Source organism: Bufo bufo, chromosome 2 (assembly GCF_905171765.1).
Source record: "Bufo bufo chromosome 2, aBufBuf1.1, whole genome shotgun sequence".
In the NCBI taxonomy this organism is placed as follows: domain Eukaryota; kingdom Metazoa; phylum Chordata; class Amphibia; order Anura; family Bufonidae; genus Bufo; species Bufo bufo.
In genome coordinates this window covers 281,239,568-281,260,339 of record NC_053390.1, presented here as the reverse complement: position 1 = coordinate 281,260,339, position 20,772 = coordinate 281,239,568, and the positions used below count along the sequence as shown (strand labels likewise).

Genomic DNA, 20,772 nt, shown 5'->3' with positions numbered 1-20,772 from the left:
TGTACCTTGCCAAAGTGTTGCTGCCACCTGCTGGTGAACCTGGAAAATTACAGGAACAATTGAACAATTAGATGCACATTTGTGAAGACATAATATAAATTATATCAGATGACAATATACAGGCTCTTAGAAGATAGTAGCGGGGTAGAGACGTGTAGTAACACAACTCTGGGGTGTTACAATAACAATTCTGGAACATCTATTCTTATGGCTCTATGTTGTGCCAGAATTGTTATTACATGGGGAATGCATGAAGTTATTAAAACAGGCATGTCAGGAGTGGTAACAGGTCCTCTTTAAGGAATTGATTTTCAGTTGCAGAAAATCTCTGCATCAAAATCTGCCATTTGTGAAGTCACCCTTACATGGTTATCTCTAGGGAAGTTAGCAGTTGTTACAGTTTAACTGGTTTAGGCCTCATGCACACGACTGTACCCATTTTGCGGTCTGCAAATTGCGGATCTGCAAAACACGAATCCCAGCCGCGTGCTTTCCATTTCTTTCTTAACTCCTGTAGAAATGTCCTAACCTTGTTTACAAAACGGACAAGAATAAGACATATTCTATATATTTTGAGGGGCCACGGAACAGACATATGGATGAGGATAGCACATGGTGTGCTGCCTGCATCCTCTGCGGCCTCAATTAAATGAATGGGTCTGCATCTGATCCGCAAAAAATGCGGATTGGATATGGACCGAACATATTGTGGTGTGCATAAGCCCCACTACACTTTCTCCTGTAAATGAGAATCAAATTGCAGGTTTGTCTATTCTAGAGATCTGCCTAACCTTCTTGTCCCTATATCTTAGTATGGCACTGCAGTAATAAAGTACGACAGGAATGGATTTAAAGCTCGACCTCGGAATCTCGTGTTGACACAGACAACACTATATGTCACCGAGCTAGCCAAGATCAAGCAAAAGATTGAATACACAAACCTGAAAGGTAAAGGATGTCTGGGTCTCAAATCTCCATCTGATTACAAGAGGGCATATATATAGACAATTGTTTTATGTTGGGAGGCTTTGTAAATATGTCTGAACGCATGCAATGCAATGCAAATTGTATTGATTAGTCTCCCTCAAAGAGTGAGCATGATTTTTTAAAGGCATGAAAATGCTGTTTTAATTTACAGACATCAGGCTATACAGCAGGAAGAGATGAACAGATATATCGTTTTATGAAAATTGATTCAGTATAATATGAAACTTGTTTTTTTCTATGCCTAGGAGTCCAGTGGGCGGTGCTACTCAATGATTGACAGCATTTCCTGTATGAGCATGCATACAGAGAGCTGTCAGTCACTGAGTAGGACCGTCCACTGGACTCCTGAGCCCAGGATAAAATAGATTTAGATTTATAAAATGTAAGTTATAACAAATCTTCTCCCACCAAACTATATATCAATCTGCACAGTTCCTCCTGCTTTGTAACACTGTTCATTGTAATAGATTCAGATTTAAACAATTCCCTCACTTAAATAAACCAACTGGGCCTTTGTAGTGTGATTACAAATAACTAGAAATGATTAGCTAGTGCAAATCTTACAATGGAATTACAAAAAAATGTAAGTATCCTTATAATTAGGCCTCATGCACACGACCGTGTCTGTTTTCCAATTCACAAACCATGGATCTACAAAATACGTGTGCCATCCGCATTCTTTTTGTGGACCTAATGACTTCAATGGGTCCATGTATGATCCATGTGCTTTCCGCATCCATATGTCCGTTCTGCAAAAAGATAGAACATGTCCTATACTTGGCCACAAAAAATGGACCACGGACCCATTAAAAATAAATGTTCCTCAAAAAATGCGTATGCAACATGAACAATATCTGTGGATGTGCAATTTGTGGACCACGAAAGAAATGAAGTCATGTGCACGAAGCCTACTGTCATGAATCGATAGGGATAGTGCAGCCCTAAGCTCCACCAAAACCACTATCCCTACCTACTTGCACAGTCCGTCCTAACCGATAGTGCGCAACTGGACGGCAGTCCCTAGCTTACGTACATGCAGGGGCCTACAGGGAGGGAACAAGGTGGGAGAAAACAAGAGACAAAGATAGCAAACATAAGCTGGGTCAGAAACCAAATAAGCAAATAACCAACCGTAAGCAACAACCAGAACGAAATGGAAGCCAAGGTCAAGAGCTAGGAGGTCACGGCAGCACAAAGGAATAACACAGGATCAAGGTCAACTACAAGCCGAGGTCAGAAGCCACGGTCACGTCAGTACACAGGAATAACACAGGATCAAGGTCAAATACAAGCCGAGGTCGAATACACAAAATCACACATGCAGCAAACCGCTAGTGGTGTAGTAAGACCAATCACAGGCAACTTGTGACGTGGCCAGCGTCATGTGACCCTGCGTCACCCCAAGCCAAAACCCTGAGCACCCACTCATACCTGTCGGCGCTTGTTCCTGCCCCTGCTCGTTGCCAAGGGGATGTTACCAGGGAGATGAGGACGCCGGCCGTGTCCGATGCTGGCTCCTCCTCCCTCTTTATCAGCGGGATGCTGGCGGTGCTGCAAGGAGGGAGCGCACCGCCGATTCCCTGTTCCACCTTCCTAGTATAAAGAATAGGATGCAAGTGTGTGTAATGATGTAAACTGTAAAATTGATCATATTGACCATAATATATATATATATATTTCTAGAAATATCTGTCAGTAACTTGAGTGATGGATTCTTAGTCGTCCATGTATCTCCAGAAGACAATAAGCAGAAGGTAGGAAAAAAGTCATAGATGTACTCCTTCATTTACTTTTGAACACAATTTTACATGTAGAAATTATGTTATCTAGAATGAGGTGCAACTATGTCAATTCATTGTCTTATACTGGAATGATCTTGCGCTGCATAAACGCTTCACCGGCAATAATGCAAACCAGCAAAAAATGTTGATGGAGTCAGCGTCACATGTGGAAAAATCCATTCTCTTCTGCTCCCCAACACTTGGTTGCAGCGCCCAGGTTCTCAGGGTTTTACTGGACCTTTGGTGTCCGTCTGTCAACTTCCACACAGGTGGTGTCAAGTGCACTACTGCAGCCAATGACTGGCCTCAGCATTGAGTCTAACGTGTCCCCAAGTAGCACATGACCCAGCAGTGACATGCCACTTGGGGACATATCACAGCAGAGGTAAGTCATTGATTGCGGTGGCACATGTGACCACGTCTGACAGACTGGGACTGGAAGTCCATGGAAGACAGCCCAGGAGTTCGAACCGAGTGGCGGGGACCAGGTGAGCATGGATTTCTCCACAGGCACCCCCAGGGAGGCTAGGAGAGATTTAAAAAAACTAGACAACCCCCTTTAAGACACAATCATTCTAGTTACCTTTCTAGGGCCCCATTCATATGACCGTATTTTTGGTCCGCATCCGATCCACCATCTTTTGCGGATCAGATGCGGACCCTTTCATTTCCATGGGGCCGCAAAAACTACGGACAGCACCCCATATGTCCGTTTCGCAGTCCCACAAAAAGATAGAACATGTCTTGTTCTTGTCCGTTCTGCGGACAAGAATAGTCATTGTTATAATGGGTCAGCAAAAAAAAACAATGCAGCACAGACTCCGCAAAATACATATAGTCGTGTGAATGAACCCTAAGGTTAACAATCAGGCAAAAGCACCAATGCAACTGGGAAAACTCTTTCGAAAAGAGTTTCTATCGTTTGATGCTTCCATTTTTCCCCTCTTCTGCATCAGAGCTCACAGACGGCAAACGATGGCGCTTATGCTGCTGCTTCTGGTGCTACTAATTAACTACTTACAGTAACAGCATTCTACTGCAAGAGGAAAGTACAAAAGGGGTATCAGCATGGCTTCTCATGGCATCTCTTTGCATAGTAAAATGCTAAAGGCCCCTTTACAAGGGCAAATTTAGAAGGCAAATGTCAGGAAGGAAGCGTTCCTACCCGATAAGCTTCTGCTCGGAGACCGCTGCTATTACATGCAGAGATCTCCTTCACAGTATGGGAGGCGTGATCTCTAATGCCATCGCTTTTCTCCATACAGACTCATTATTTGCTAGCAGCAGATGCTGTTTACACAGCACAATATGCCACCACCAAACAACTATTTTTGTGACCGCATGAATGATGGCGGAACTTTTACACTGCCAGATCATCACTAACTAGCATTCCTATGAACACTTGTTAGCAACCATCTGACTGAGAATTGGCCAATGCAAAGGGCCCTTAAAGGGGTTGTCTCATCTCAGGCAATGGGGACATATCGCTAGGATATGTCCCCATTGTCTTATAGATGCTGGTCCACCACCACGTGCTCTCCCCTCAGAAGTGAATGGGAGAGCACCGCGCATGACTGGCCACCGCTCCCATTAACTTCTATGGGCCCCACAGAAATAGCCGAGCCAGAGCTCAGCTATTTTCGGTGGCCCCATAGAAAATGAATAGAGGGTGGCTGTGCATGCGCAGTGCGCTCTCCAACGCTTTCGGGGCTCCGTTCTTGATATAGGTGCGGGACCCACACCTATAAGACAATGGGGGCATATCCTAGCGATATGCCCCCATCGTCTGTGATGAGACAACCCCTTTAAGCCTGTTTTTAGCACATATACACAAAAACCTCAAACCACAAATCTAGTTGAGTAAATTAGCCCCATTGTGTGTGCATGACTAGCGTACCCCTTGTTCTGACTGCTGCTGGTGAGAGTCAAGGAACTACATATGTATAATGGTTACAGCCACTGGAGGAGGATCTGAATTCAATTTTAGAATAAATGATAAGCCAAAATTAATTAGGTAAAACTGAACTCAAGATCAATGCAGAGAAAAAAAGCTTTGTAAAATGGCTTTTTGTGTGGATTTAAAACAGCTCTAAATTCTAAATTGTGGGGGAAAAAATTACAATTTAAGAATATTTTGGTCTAAATTAGTACTTGAGTAGGAGAATTAAAACATTTTTCACTTTCTTGAATACAGGGGGATGTTGTATTACAATGCGATCATATCTTTGAGGTGGTCACCAAGCTGTGCATGCTGGCCTCGAAACAAGATGCTATCAACATATGCAAAGGATGGTAAATACACAAAGATAGTCAACATCTCTGTATACCCTACTATCTGCAGAGTAGATGCTGCTGGGTCTAACTAGCTCAGAGACCTATTTATAAAAATAAAAAAAAAGCAAGGACTATGTGTAGACTCAATAAAAATAACTATTTACAATAAGCTGTCTTAGGCCTCCTTCACACGAAGGATACAGATTGTGTCAGGATGCGTTCAGTGAAACGTGCACCATTTCACAATTGCATTCAGTATTTCAGTTATTTCCACGCTGGTGCAATCCGTCTTTCACGCTCATGAAAATAAACTGAAAAATCTCCTAGCAACCTTTAGTTAAAAAAACGCATTGTACCAGACTGCAATACACTTGTCAGGGAAGCCCCTTTCACTTCTATAGGGTGAGGGCTGAGTAAAAAACACAGAATATAGAACATGCTGCGATTCTCACGCAACGCAGAAATGATGCGTGAAAACACACCCTCATGTACACAGACCCATTTAAATGAATGGGTCAGGATTCAGAGCGGGTGCTATGTGTTCACTTCACGCATCGCACCCACGTGGAAAATTCGCTCGTGTGAAAGAGGCCTACTCAGTAATACCTGCTGACACCTGCTGCATGGCTGCAATAAAGTCTACACACTTTACACGTGTTAAATCAGATATACACGACATAAACACCAATAAAAATGGCCCATTTATCCCAGAGAATGTACTCAGCTGAAGAGGCATACGAGTATCTTGCCTCTGATACAGAGTCTGCCAGCGAGGGAGAAGAGGATGCCACATTCCCTTACTCCCTCATCATCATCCGCCCCAGGAGAGAAGCTGAGGTAGCCCCTCAGTGATCCCTTATGGGCTCCTCCCCCTGAAGAATGTGCCCCATAGTTTGTTGCCTGCTCAGGAATCCAGATTGATTGTGCGGGCTTCAGAGAAATAGATTTTTCTAAATCTTTTTCTCTGAATATTTTATAATTTTGATGGTGACCCAAACAAATTTATACACCCAATAATTTAAAACCCAGAACCCCACATCCTTATATGCTAGACCCCTTGGTTGGACTCTTGTAAATGCAGCAGAGATAATGATATTTTGGGGGCTCGTGCTGCATATAGGCATTGTTAAAAAGCCAAAGATAATATTAGAGTTCTGACGTTTTGTACCAGACTCCAATTTACAATATGGTCATGTCCTGCAAAAGATCTGAATCTATTTTCAAATTTTTGCATTACAATGATAATGCACAGTGCCCACCCCCAAAATGACCATCTATTTAAAATTACCATCCTGGACCACTTTAACTCCAAATTTGCAGAGGTGTACACCCCTGAAAAAGATATTTGCATAGACGAGTTCCTTTGTACATTTTAAAGGAAGGGTGAAAATTATGGTACACCCATACCTGCCTAGCAAGCGGGCAAAGTATGGCATTAAAACGTACAAGCTGTGTGATAGTACCTCTGGGTACACCCACAGGTTCCAGGTTTATGAAGGGAAAGACTCCTGGATTGAACCCCCAGAATGCTTCCTCCCCGGCCTAGGAGTTAGTGGAAAAATAGTGTGGGACTTAATTCACCCACTGCTGGATAAGGGTTACCACCTCTATGTGGACAACTATTATACCAGTATCCCCCTATTCATGTCCCTAATGCATCATTCACACGTCAGTGATTTCCATCAGTGATTGTGAGCCAAAACCAGGTGTGGCAGTGAAGGCTCCAATCCTGGTTTTGGCTCACAAACACTGATGGACATGTGAATGAGGCTTAACTGCCAGAGGTACTGTGGCTTTTGGCACAGTACTCAAAAATCAGAGTGCCTCCCAAGATCCCTGATAATAATAATAAAATAATACAATTTATTTATATAGCGCCACCATATTCCGCAGCGCTTTACAAATTCATAGGGTTCATGTACGAAACAAAACTAACTGGCTAATATGCAACTGAAACACTAGGAGTCAGGGCCCTGCCCGCAAGAGCTTACACTCTATGAGGAATTGGGGGTGACACATAAGGTAGTTGATTGTGATAAGTAGGATTTAAGCCATTATTGAACTGACAGGAGTGGTGCCTGCCGATCTGCTTCGGGACTACTAGAGGATCAAGTTCAGGCCAGAGGAGTTGGTGGGGGAGAGGTTTAGTCGGGGAATAGTCAGTTTAGGTAGCTTGATAAACCTGCCTGAAAAGATGTGTTTTTAAGGCACGTTTGAAGGTGGAGAAGTTGTGAATTGACCTAGTATTCCCGGAGCAGAGTATTCCAGAGAGTAGGTGCAGCTCGAGAAAAGTCTTGAAGACGGGAGTGAGAGGTACGAATTATGAAGGTTATTAATCTTAGGTTGCTAACAAAACGGAGAGCACGAGTAGGGTGGTAGATGGAGATGAGGGAGGAGATCTAGGGAGGTGCAGCACTGTGGAGAGCTTTGTGGGTGAAGGTGAGAAGTTTGAACTGTATTATTGGGTGGATGGTCAACAAGTGAAGTGACTGGCACAGACTAGTAGCATCAGTGTAGCGGTTGGATGGATAGATGAGCCTGGCTGCAGCATTTAGGACAGACTGAAGGGGGGAGAGTTTAGTAAGAGGGAGACCGATTAGTAATGCGTTGCAGTAGTCAAGACGAGAATGAATCAAGTCAACAACAAGAGTTTTTGCCGTTTCCACCGTAAGAAAAGGGCGGATTCTGGCGATATTCTTGAGGTGCAGACGACAAGAGCGTGTAAGTGATTGAATATGGGGAACAAAGGAAAGATCAGAGTCAAATGTGACCCCAAGACAGCGGGCATGTTGCACAGGAGTTATGATAGTGCTGCAGACCGAAATTGAAATATCAAGTTTAGGTGAATTGGTAGATGGGGGAAAGACAAGAAGTTCAGTTTTTGAGAGGTTCAGTTTTAGATACAGAGAGGACATGATGTTAGAGATAACTGCCAGACAATTACTGGTGTTTTGGAGTAAAGCAGGGGTGATGTCAGGGGATGAAGTGTGGAGTTGGGTGTTGTCAGCATAGAGATGGTATCGAAAGCCAAATCTACTGATAGTCTGTCCGATGGGGGCTGTATAGAGGGAGAAGAGTAGAGGACCTAGTACTGAGCCCTAAGGAACGCCGAAGAGGAGAAAAAGAAGAACCAGCAAATGATACACTAAAGGACCGACCAGAGAGATAGGAAGAGAACCAAGAGAGAGCAGTGTCCTTAAGGCCAATTGAGTGGAGCATGGTGAGGAGTTTATGTTCTACGGTATCAAATGCTGCAGAGAGATCCAGCAGAATTAATAGCGAATAGTCACCATTTCTTTTTGCTGTTAGGAGATCGTTAAACACTTTAGTAAGGGCAGTTTCTGTAAAGTGAAGAGGGCGAAAGGCAGATTGTAAGGGGTCAAGAAGAGAGTTTGCAGAGAGATAGCTCATTAAGCCAGAGTAGACAAGACGTTCAAGGAGTTTAGAGATGAAGGGGAGGTTAGAAACAGGTCTGTAGTTAGCAGCACAGGTCGAGTCAAGAGATGGTTTCTTTAGTAGTGGGGTGATAATAGAGTGTTTGAAACAGGAGGGAAATATACCAGAAGAGAGAGAGAGGTTAAAAATTGTAGTTAGGTAAGTGATGACAGCCGCGGAGAGGGACTGGAGGAGGTGTGATGGAATAGGATCACTGCTACAAGTTGTGGGTCGAGAAGAAGAGAGAAGTCTGGAGACTTCTTCCTCTGTTATAGGGTCAAAAGAGGAGAGAGAGCATGTGGAGGAATTGGAGGGAGGAGGATTGAAATTATTTGGGGACGGGGAGATTATTTCCTGCCGGATACTGCCAATCTTGTCTCTGAAGTAAGTGGCCATGCCATCAGCGCAGAGGTCAGTGACAGGTTCTGGAACTTTAAGGCTTAGAAGGGAATGAAAAGTGTCAAAGAGTCGTTTTGGGTTATTTAAGAGTGAGGAGATGAGAGGAGAAGTTCTTTTGCTTGGCAATGTTGAGAGCCGAATTATATGTTTTGAGCATAAATTTATAATGGAGGAAGTCTGCTGATATTCGTGATTTTCTACATAAGCGTTCTGCACATCTGGAGCAGCACTGTAGAAAACGTATTTCAGGCGTGTGCCAGGGTTGCCGTGTTCTGTGTCGAGAGGGACTGATTGATATTGGAGCAACTTCATCTAGGGTGGTTTTGAGGGTCTGGTTGTAATGATTGGCAGCCAAGTCTGGACAGGGGAGGGAAGTGATTGGGGTAAGAGCTAATTGTAGGGTGTTAATAAGTAGCTGGCAGTCAATGGTGTGTAGGTTTCTGTAAGTGTGAAAAGTAGGATTGCCTTAAGAAAATTGAGAGGTCTTTATGGTAAATGAAAGAAGATTGTGGTCAGAAAGTGGGAAGGATAAGTTACTAAAGTTTGAGACTGAGCAATGACGGAAGAAGACTAGATCAAGTATAATGCCCTGTTCATGCGTGGCAGAGGAAGTAAGTTGTGATAGGCCAAGAGAGGAGGTTAAAGAAAGAAAGTGAGCAGCTGATGGGGAGATAGGATCATCAATGGGGATATTAAAATCACCCATAACAAGAGTTGGTGATTCAGAAGATAGGAAGTGAGGAAGCCAAGCTGCAAAGTGATCCAGAAATTGGTGGGGGGAGCCTGGGGGACGATAGACAACTGAACTCTCAGGGGGAATGGATGGAAGAGTCTAATGGTGTGAACCTCTAAAGAGGGGAATGTGAGAGAGGGGGAATGACCTGAAATGTGCACTGTGGAGAAAGTAGTATGCCTACTCCTCCACCTTGCCTATCATCAGGTCTGGGGGTATGGGAGAAGTGAAATCCACCATAGGATAAGGCAGCAGGGGAACTACTCAGAAAAAGGGCACTCCTTCATGAGAACATGCTGTCGGTTAAGTACAAGGACAAGAGGAATGTCCTTGTACTGACCAACATTTACACTAACACCAGTTCCCCTGCCCCTATACAAGGTACCACTACCACTGTCACCAAATCAGACTGCATCCTAGACTAAAACAGGCACATGGGAGGAGTTGATCTTTCAGATCAAGTTCTAAAACCATACCGGCCACTCGAAAAAATAAGATGTGGTACAAAAATCTGGATGTGCACATTGTACAGATGGAACTGTATAATGTGTAAGTGTTAAATCAATCTGCAGGCCACACAGGAAATTTCCTTCAGTTCCAAGAGGTTGTCATCAAGACCCGTGTTGTACCAGGGCAACATTTCCCTGGTGTAATCCCCCAAACAGCTAGGAAGGAAAGGACCTAAAACAGATGCAGTGTTTGTTACAAAAGGTGGATACAAAAGGATACCACTTATCACTGCGAAACGTGTCCTGATAAACCTGGCCTCGGCATAAAGGATTATTTCAGAGTCTACCACTCATCCATGCAGTATTAATTTTATCCTTTATGCTCCCAGTAATTTTTCCACCTTACTTTCTCAGATAGTCTGCATAGCTTACATATTCACTTTCCACCAACCACTACATATTCATTTCTGCAAGGCACCTGTTTGCTCAAAAGTGCCCTTTCAACCCTTTTAAGGTTGTGTTCGTACATGGGTGCACTTCCCATGAAACACGTGTTTGGTCAAACGGGCCCTTTCTAGTGTTCATACTGGAGTGCATTTTCCAAAATGTGGTCACTTCTTGGGGTTTTCAGGATTTTTTTTTTTCATGTGACATGGCACCTAAAATCCATGCTGGCCAATTCAGGCCTGCAATATCCATATTTTGCAGTTTGCCTACAACAGGCTACAAGCACATATGGGGTGTTGCCTTAATCCGGAGAAAATGGGTAACACATACTGGGGTGCATTTTCTCCTGTTACCCCTTTTGAAAGTGAAAAATTGTGGTCTGGTAGTAATTGTCCATTTTCACAGCCGTGTGCTTTTAAATTCTTTGACAAGTGTTTCCACCTTCTGTGAGACACCTGTTAGGCCACAGGTGCCTTTTCCACCCCTTAAAAAGTTCACACAGCAGTGCACTTTCTAAAGTGGGTCGCTTCTTAGGGTTTTCAATTTCTGGAGATCTCTGGAATATTTTACATGCAACATGGCACCTAAAATCCATGGCTGCAAAATCCATATTTTGCAGTTTGCCTGCTGTGCGCCCATACAGCAGACTACAAGCAAATATGGGGTGTTGCCATTATCGGGAAAACATGGGTTACACATACTGGGGTGCATTTTCTCCTGTTGTGAAAGTGAAAAATTTGGGCCTAACGCAACTTTTTCTTGACGGCACCTTACTTTGAGATTATCCTCCTCCTACCAGGCAGGGACAGGGAGCTTCAAAAAGGGTCCACCTCCTTGCCATTCTCAGTGTCTTCCTGTCCCTGCCAGGCGGAGGAGCAGGAGGAGTCCCTGTGCCTCAGTTCGGGGGCCATAAAGAGGAGGGGACGAAGCTGGAGCTGCAGCCGCATTTGCGGTTGCTGGGGGGCTTACCTTGGGCAACCAAGCACCGTCTCTATGTGCTTGCCGCGGTCTGTATTTTCCCCACATGTGCGCCAGTAGAGGGGGCGGGCCACGGCATCTGGACACTCATATGGAGTTCCTCCAGATTCTATTGGCCGCCCGCTGCCCATGAATCTCGGCTCCGGCGGGTGACTTCATCTGGGGTCCTGATCGGGCTGTCCAGGGTGAATGCCGGCCGGATGACGTCGGAGGTTTTGCTACTTCCAGTGATGGGCTTTAAGTTCTGGCGCGCTGGTCAAGGTGGGTGTCACCCTCTGGCCAGCGGATCTCCTGCAGTCCTCAAGTCAACTACTCCTGGAGACATGGAACCGGAGGAGTGTGTGGAGCAACCTGTTAGCTTGACAGTGCGTGTTCAGAACGGCAGAGGTTGTGAGTACTGGACTGCAGAGTTTTTTCTTTAATGTGCCTTTTCTCTCTTTCCTTTGTATGATGAGTGACAAGGATGTGTCTGTAAAAGCCAAAACAGCGCAAAAATCTAAGTCTCTTAGATGTGGTGTGTGCAAGGCTAGGCTTCCAGATAAATACTCTAAAAAACTATGTAAAAAATGTACTGATGACATAGTTAGAGAGGAAGTACCTTCTTTAAGAGACAAAATGAAGGGCATGATAAGACAGGAGATAAGTTCCGCTTTGACGTATTTTCCACGAGCTTCCTGTCACCCATCTACTTCTAAGTATGGATCCAGGAAGGGATCACCCTCTTTTTCATCCTTATCCTCATTTTTCAGACTGGGGAGAAAAAATTTGTGATTCTGATACTGATAGCGATTTTAATGGAAATTAAAGAAGAAAAAGAGGGTGTTCCCGATACATAAAAACTATAAAAAGAGACTGCCTTTTGATGATGAGGATTTAAATCTATTTTTGAATTGTCCTAAAATTGATGTTTCCCTTTCCAGATTGGCAAAAGGTACATCATTGCCATTTGAGGATATGTGATCTCTTCATAATCCCATGGATAGAAAGGTAGATGCAAATCCCAGAAAAACTTGGGACGCAGCCGCATCACTTTGTAAACCCAATATTGCAGCCCCCTCGGTAGCTAGGTCCCTGAAAAGCTGGTTGATGCATTTAGAAAACTTGTTAAAATCTAATACACCACCCGAAGATATTAACAATTTGTTAAAAGCTGTCAGAGCTACAATGAAAATTTTGCAGACTCCTTCCCACTGCTGAAAACACAGTAGATTTCTTATCTGACACTACGGCGGACTCAGTCAGGCTTACCGCTAGGATGACGGCTCTGGCCAATAGCTCTAGAAGAGAGCTATGGCTAAAGTCGTGGTCGGGGGATATTAGCTCTAAACGAAGGTTATGTAATATTCCCTTCTACGGTAAACTACTACTTGGAAAAGATATTGAAAAAATTCTTGAAAAGGCTTCTTACTCAAAGAGAAGTTTCCCAAAAGATAAAAAGAAGAGGAAAACTCAATTTTTTTCGTTTTAAAAAAATCGGATCGGTTTCAAAATAAAAAAGGGAAAACAGAAGGTTGGAGATCTACCAAACAAAAAAAAGGAAAGGGATTTTTATTCAACTCTCGTGATAACGACTCATCCAAGAAATGACGCCAGAGATCCGGTGGGGGGTGGGAGGGGGGTTGAAAAAGTTTGTGGAATCCTGGGAAAAAATTTCTCCAAACCCTTGGTTGAAAATGTTGTGGCAGACCAAGGGTCAGTCACGTGATGATCGTTGCCTCGTGTTCAGGAGAATGATGTCGACGGAGGAAAATGACAGAAGTCTGAGTATAGTTCAAATTCTGGCAGGAACCCAAAGTGGGAGTGTCCTAGCCCATTTATTTATATCCAATTCAAAGGGTGTAACATGATTGGTTTACAAATATTTCAATAATGGCTTTTGATTGGTACACAAATAATACCTCTGATGAGTTAGAACTGAATCCATCTATTGATTGGTTAGTATTTTACAAGTTTTCCCTTTTCCCAGAATGTATTTACTGCTTCAGTTTAGGTTTTTAGCAAGAAATGCATATTTGCGACTTACAGCACGTACAAACCTTATCTTATCTGAACACACACGGCTAACTCCTATAGGTTTTTTTTAGCTTATGTCATTAGTATCTTCTTGTTTTTTTCCAATTGTCACCACATTCTATTACGTACACAGAGAAATGAAAAACATCTATGAATATTTTATATCCACTTTCAGAAAAGCTGGATAATTTCCTTAACAATAAATATTCTTTGGCAGAGTTACAAGATTCCCTTTCTCAATGTTCCTCCCACAACCTTTGTGATCACTCCAGTCCAAAGCTCAGGGTCTCTTCAACTTTGTCTGACGAAAAGTTCAAAATGGAGTAGAACAAATCCTTGGTCAATCAGATGTGTTTTCTGCCAGAGGACAAGATACAAAAGATTCAATTCCAAATTAGAAGTTTCAGGGGCAAAAAATCCCATACTATCCGCCAAGCTATGGCCCTCATCGGATCCCTAACAGCGTGTATACCAGCGGTAAATTGGGCCCAACTACACTCCCGACTCCTTCAGAGACACATGGTACAACATTGGGATCGAACTCAAGAATCATTAGACAAGCTGATTCTAATCCCAGAGGATATCTTATCATCCCTAAAATGGTGGGAAATAAGACACAATTTACAGACAGGAGTTCCTTGGGTTGTAAGGAGTCCATTAATTCTCACTACCAACGCCAGTCTCTGGGGTTGGGGGGCTCATGTACATAGTAGGTCAGCCCAAGGGAAATGGCCTCAGACCCAGAGGAGAAAGTCATCAAATTACCAGGAGCTATGAGCAGTTTGGGAAGCTCTGTCGTATTTCTCGGTGGAGTTGAGGGGTTCCAACCTACAGGTCAGATCAGACAACAAAACAGTTATGGCATACATAAACCATCAGCGGGGGAACTAAAAACAAAATCTTATACTCCCTAACCAGCAGGATTTTCTTTTGGGCGAAAAAGAATGTCATCTCTCTGTCAGCAGTTTTTCTAAAAGGGACACAAAATACTAGGGCGGATTTTCTAAGTCGCAAAAAAATTGGATCCAGGAGAGTGGAGTCTAAAAAAGGAGATATTCAACTCTCTTGTTCAGAGATGGAGTCCTCCACAAATAGATTTACTTGCAAACAAAAACAATGCAAAGTTGCCAATTTACTTCTCCCTGGGTCCAAGGAACAAAAAGAGTGCAGGAACAGACGCTCTTGCGATGCGGTGGAATTTTCACTTAGCTTATTGCTTCCCACCACTGCCTCTAATTCCGAGAGTCCTAAGAAACATAAGAGAGGACAGAGCGAATGTAATTCTGATAGTACCAAACTGGCCGAGGAGGTCTTGGTATCCGCTTCTGTCAAAAATGACGAAGGAAAAACCTTGGTTCTACCGTGGTCCCAGGACCTTGCATCCCAAAGCAGAAAGTTTACACCTGTCAGCCTGGATCCTGAGAGGTTAATTTTAAAATCTAAGGACCTATATGACTTTGTAGTCAACACCATCTTAGCCTGCAAGAGTGACTAAAAGGATCTATCAGAAAATCTGGAAAAAAAAAAAATAATTCTTGGTGCTCTGAGAATCCTTCAGTTAAAGTGGGCAAAATTTCCTCAATTTTAGATTTTTTTACAAGAAGGATTTAACAAAAGGTTAGAACCCAGCAGCCTCAGATTGCAGATTTCGGCCTTGAGCCCTTCTTTGGACGAAAGGTTGGTCTCTAACCCATGGATCATACGATTCATGAAAGGTGCCGACGGACTTAGACCTAGAAAAGACCTCTAGTTGCTCCTTGGGACTTGAACTTTGTTCTTTCAGGGCTCACCAGTCCCCCATTTGAACCTTTGGAGGTAGCGAACATTAAATACTTGACACTCAAGACGGTATTTCTTGTTGCAATTACTTCAGCTCGCAGGGTTAACGAAATACAAGCTTTTTCTGTTAGAGAACCCTTCTTAACTGTTAGAGATGACAGAATTATCTTGAGGTTTGATAACTCTTTCTTACCCAAGGTAGTGTCCAATTTTCACAGGATCGCAGGAAGTTATACTTCTCTCATTTTGTGAAAACCCCAAGTCTGAAGCAGAAAAAGCTTTCCACAAGTTGGATGTGTTTCGAAATATTTATGACACTAAGTCCTGGAGAAAATCCAATAACCTCTTCATTCAGTTTCTAGGGGGTAGAAAAGGTTTAAAGGCTTCTAAAGTGAGCATGGCGCGTTGGCTAAAGTCGGCCATTTGTGAAGCGTACAGAGTAATGGAGAAGGAACCTCCCTCTAATCTGAATGCCCATTCTACCAGGGCAGTATCGACATCCTGGGCGGAAAAGGCATCCGCTTTGTTAGATCAAATATGTAAAGCTGCAACCTGGTCCAATCCCCATACTTTTGTCAAACACTACTGGGTGGATATCGATGCTAGGAGGGACCTATCATACGGGAGAAAGGTTCTTCAAGCGGTTATCTGTTAGTTCTCAAAGTAAGGTGCCGTCATGGAGGTGAGAGGAAAAACTGAATTAGTCAAACCGGTAATTCCTTTTTCACAAAGCCTCCATGACGGCACAGTTTATATTCCCACCAAAAAATAAATAAAATAAGGAAGAAACCGAATTATGAAATACAATAATAAGGCTCTGTTATATATATTAAATTTTATATGTATAACCTAGTTGATTTTTGTTCTAAGTTTTAAAACTTTTAAACTTAAGCAATGGAAGTTCTGTGGTGTGAGTGTTGAAATTTAGGGCCGGTCAAGTCCAGAAGACATTGAGGATGGCAAGGAGGTAGGCCCTTTTTGAAGCTTTCTGTGACTACCTAGTAGGAGGAGGATAATCGCAAAGTAAGTGTTACCAGTAAGATTAATTCCGTTTTTTATTTTCACAGCCAAGTGCTTCCAAATCCTGTGAAACACCTTTAGGTGCAGCTCACTACATGTTTAAACATTCCTTGAGGGGTGTATTTTTCAAAATGGGGTCACTTTTTGGTACTTTTTCCCACTGGAGGAGTACCTCAGGGTGTATTCATATGCGACATAGCTCCCAAAAGCCATATGGTGCTCCTTCCCTTCGAAACCCTGCCATGTGCCCATACATCAGTTTTTGACCACATATGGGGTGTTGCCATATTCACAGGAAAATGGGTAAAAAAAAAAATTCTCTTGTTACTCCTTGTAAAAGTAAAAAATTTGGGCCTAAGGCCTCATGCACACGACCGTTGTTTGGGTACGCATCCGAGCCGCTGTTTTGACTGCTCGGATGCGGACCCATTCACTTCAATGGGGCCGCAAAAGATGCGGACAGCACTCTGTCTGCTGTCCGCATCCGTGGCTCCGTTCCTCGGCCCTGTTAAAAAAATATAACATGTCCTGTTCTTGTCCGCGCTTTGTGGACAAGAATAGGCATTTATATTACCGGCGCCCGTTCCGTAAATTGCGGAAGGCAACACAGGCGGCTTCTGTTTTTTGCGGATCCGCGGTTTGCGGACCGCAAAAAAAAACTGCATGGCCGTGTGCATGAGGCCTAAAGCGAATTTTTCTTTCCAAGTGTTTATAAATTACAGTACATGAAACTCTTGTGGGTTAAAAGCACTCAATACACCTCTCAAAGTCTTTGAGGGGTTTAGTTTCCAAAATGGGGTCATTTTGGGGGGGGGGGTTTCACTGCAAGGATATGTCAGGGCCTTCTCAAATGCAACCTAGGACCTTAAAACCATTCTAGCAAAATCTGGCCTCCAAAAACCATAAGGCGCTACTTGCCTTCTCATCCCTGCCATGCATCCATACAAGACTATACAACAATATATTGAGTGTTTTTGAAAACTGTAGAAGTAATACATTTTGTGGTTTGTTTTTTCCAGTTATTTTTACTGGGGAAAAAAATCATTACAATGAAAAAAATCTGCCAAAAAGTTAAAATTTTTTAATTTTGCATCAATTCCTATGGAATACCTAAAGGGTTAACAAAGTTTGTAAAAACAAAGTTTTGAATAACTTGGTGTGTAGTTTCTAAAATGGGGTTACTTTTGGGTGGTGTCTGTCATGTAGGTGACTTCATAACTGTATTGGTCCTTAAAAAAGTTGGTTTTGGAAATTTTGCTTCTAAAATTCTAAACCTTCTAACAATCTAAAATAATAAAATGACATTTACAAAACGATGCAAAGTAGACATATAGGAAATGTCAAGTGCTAACTATTATATGAGGTATCACTATTTGCCTTAAAAGCAGAAACATTTTAGTAAATTTGGGATTTTCTTTTTTTTTAATACATAAAGGTGAAATATATTGACCACTGTCATGAAGTACTATGTGTCACGAGAGAATCATCTCAGAATGGCTTGTATAAGTATAAGCATTCCGAAATTATTACCACAAAGGGACACATCAGATTTGCAAAAAATGGTCTGTGTCCTGAAGAGGTTAAAGGTGAAATTTTAAGATCAGTGCTGGTTTGCCTCACTGACTGTTTTTACAGTTCACATCCTGTGTACTTGTGTAAATTTAAGGTGTATTCTACAATTAAGCATTATTACTTTTATTTCTAGCATCAAATTTCAATTTCAAAGCAAGAGTGCAGTTATCGATTTCACAACAGCAGCAGAGTCCCAGGTGTACAAGGCCAAGAATGGGCACCTCACCGTGGTAAGACGCACATTGGGAGTCAGTCTTCATCAGTTTTTGAAGGGTTGAAAAATTGCTCCTCAGCTTTATCTCTTTCTCAGGGATCATGCACACAAACTTATTTTTTGTCCTCCGTTACACATTTTTTGCGTGCTGGATGCAGACCTATTCACTTCAATGGGATAGCAAAAAAAAAAATGACAAGGGGGACAGATGATGAATTCAGTTTTGTACATATTTTTATCTGTATAAAGCAAGGTCAACTGGACACCATTTTAAATAGTGTACTCTGCAGTAATGCACTGTTATAAGGAACCATATTTGCTGCTGTTTGGTACTGTGCCCTTCCTGTGGGCTAATATTCACGTAAGTGTGACGGAGCCATTAAAGGGGTTGTCTCACCAGAGCTGCTGTAGTGATCAGCACTTCAGGGTCAGTGCAGTCAGATGATAGCTACTGCAGGGAAAATTACTACATTACACAAAGCCTTTAGATGAATGGTTATCCATGTAGCACATGGATAGCTCAAACACGGAAACACCACTGCTTGTTAGCAGATATCCACAATGTCTTAGAGGGGGGTTTGCAGCGGGGATCCCCTTCACAGATGTCCACAGATCTGGTAGGAGTTTGTTTTGATGGCACAGTCCCTTTAAGGATTTAAGAAAGAAGACCATTACCTACTGTACATGATCATTACTATCTGTCTCTATTTCAGACATCACCGAGATTAAAATCCAAATGAAGATCGGCATAATCCGCGGATTGTACCCATTACCAATAGTCCTTGCCCTGAGACATTACCAGTTACATTGCACACTGTTGGAATGCAGTCAGCATTGAAGATCTTCTGGCTTCTCAGGCTACGACTTCTTCAGTTAAAGACATGTCCACTTTAACGTTTCACTGGGTCAATGCCCCCCTCATCAGGCAGAATATCTTTTTGCCTTTACCATGTGGGTGTTTTACCACAAAGACAATAGTATACTGGTGCTTGGGATTAAATAGGACCTGCAAACTCTCCTGGTGTGTTTTAATAACTTCATGCCTCCCCATGTAACAATTCAGGAGCATCTACTCTTCTAACTGTATTGTGCCAGTCCTTTATTATTCCTGCTATGAGTTATGAATGCAAATTTCTAGCAAAGCAATGAAGGTTCAAGATGGGCGTCACCAGTTTGGGGGGGGGGGAAGGGGGGTCTTGACATTGGCAGCAGTGATTGGACAGTGTCAGACTCTGCAGGGACACACCCCAACTGGTAACACCTATCTGGACCTTCACTAAAAACTGCTAGCAATGCATTCTTAACTTATAGCAGGAATAATAAAGGAATGACATAACAGTCATAAGAACGGATAGCTCCAGAACCATTATTACAAGGGGGATGCAATAAAACAGACATGCTGTCTTATTCTCCAAGTCATTAAAAAGTTCATTATTATAAATAGTTATGTACCGTAATTTATCATATCAGCACACAACTAAAAAAGGTTATGGATGCCCTTGTGGTCCTTTGAACAGTCATGGTCCCATTTCCATACTGGCATGCACTTAATGACTGCTGTGTATCCTCTGCCTTTAGGGCTCTTTCACACCTGCGTTATTGTCTTCCGGCACACCTCTATGCCGGAAGAATCCTGATCAGGATTATCCTAATGCATTCTGAATGGAGAGAAATCCGTTCAGGATGCATCAGGATGTCTTCAGTTCCGGAACGGAACGTTTTTTTGGCCGGAGAAAATACCGCAGCATGCTGCGCTTTTTGCTCCGGCCAAAAATCCGGAACACTTGCCGCAAGGCCGGATCCGGAATTAATGCCCATTGGAAGGCATTGATCCGGATCCGGCCTTAAGCTAAACGTCGTTTCGGCGCATTGCCGGAGCCGACATTTAGCTTTTTCAGAGTGGTTACCATGGCTGCCGGGACGCTAAAGTCCTGGCAGCCATGGTAAGTGTAGTGGGGAGCGGGGCAGCAGTGTACTTACCGTCCGTGCGGCTCCCCGGGCGCTCCAGAGTGACGTCAGGGCGCCCCAAGCGCATGGATCATGTCATCCATGCGCATGGGGCGCTCTGACGTCATTCTGGAGCGCCCGGGGAGCCGCACGGACTGTAAGTATACCGCTCCCCCGCTCCTACTATGGCAACCAGGACTTTAATAGCGTCCTGGGTGCCATAGTAACACTGAAAGCATTTGGAAGACGGTTCCGTCTTCAAATGCTTTCAGTACACTTGCGTTTTTCCGGATCCGGCGGGCACCTCCGGCAACGGAAGTGCATGCCGGATCCCAACAACGCAAGTGTGAAAGAGGCCTTAAGGGTACTTTCACACTAGTGTTTTTCTTTTCCGGCACCGAGTTCCGTCAAAAGGGCTCAATGCCGGAAGAGATCTGATCAGTTTTATCCCCATGCATTCTGAATGGAGAGTAATCCGTTCAGGATGTCTTCCGTTCAGTCATTTTGACTGATCAGGCAAAAGATTAAAACTGCAGCATGCTACAGTTTTATCTCCGGCAAAAAAAACAGAAGACTTGCCTGAATAGCGGATCCGGCATTTTCCCCCCCATAGGATTGTATTAGTGCCGGATCCGGCATTCAAAATACTGAAATTCCGGATCCGGTAAAAATGTGAAAAAAAAAAATACAAGACGGATCCATCTGTCCGCATGACAAGCGGAGAGACGAATCCGTTCTTGCAAT

General features: G+C 43.2%; 1 protein-coding gene across 1 annotated transcript in view; it reads left to right on the top strand.

Moving 5' to 3' along the window:
- MYO1H (myosin IH) overlaps positions 1-18,860 on the top strand; it is a 198,915-nt gene extending 180,055 nt beyond the window's left edge. Inside the window, exons 28-32 of the mRNA XM_040419688.1 lie at positions 813-948; positions 2,671-2,741; positions 4,963-5,060; positions 18,001-18,097; positions 18,795-18,860. Coding sequence (XP_040275622.1) covers positions 813-948; positions 2,671-2,741; positions 4,963-5,060; positions 18,001-18,097; positions 18,795-18,821 — 429 coding nt within the window. The 3' untranslated portion in view covers positions 18,822-18,860. The remainder of the gene's footprint in view (positions 1-812; positions 949-2,670; positions 2,742-4,962; positions 5,061-18,000; positions 18,098-18,794) is intronic.
- Positions 18,861-20,772: the final 1,912 nt, after the last annotated feature.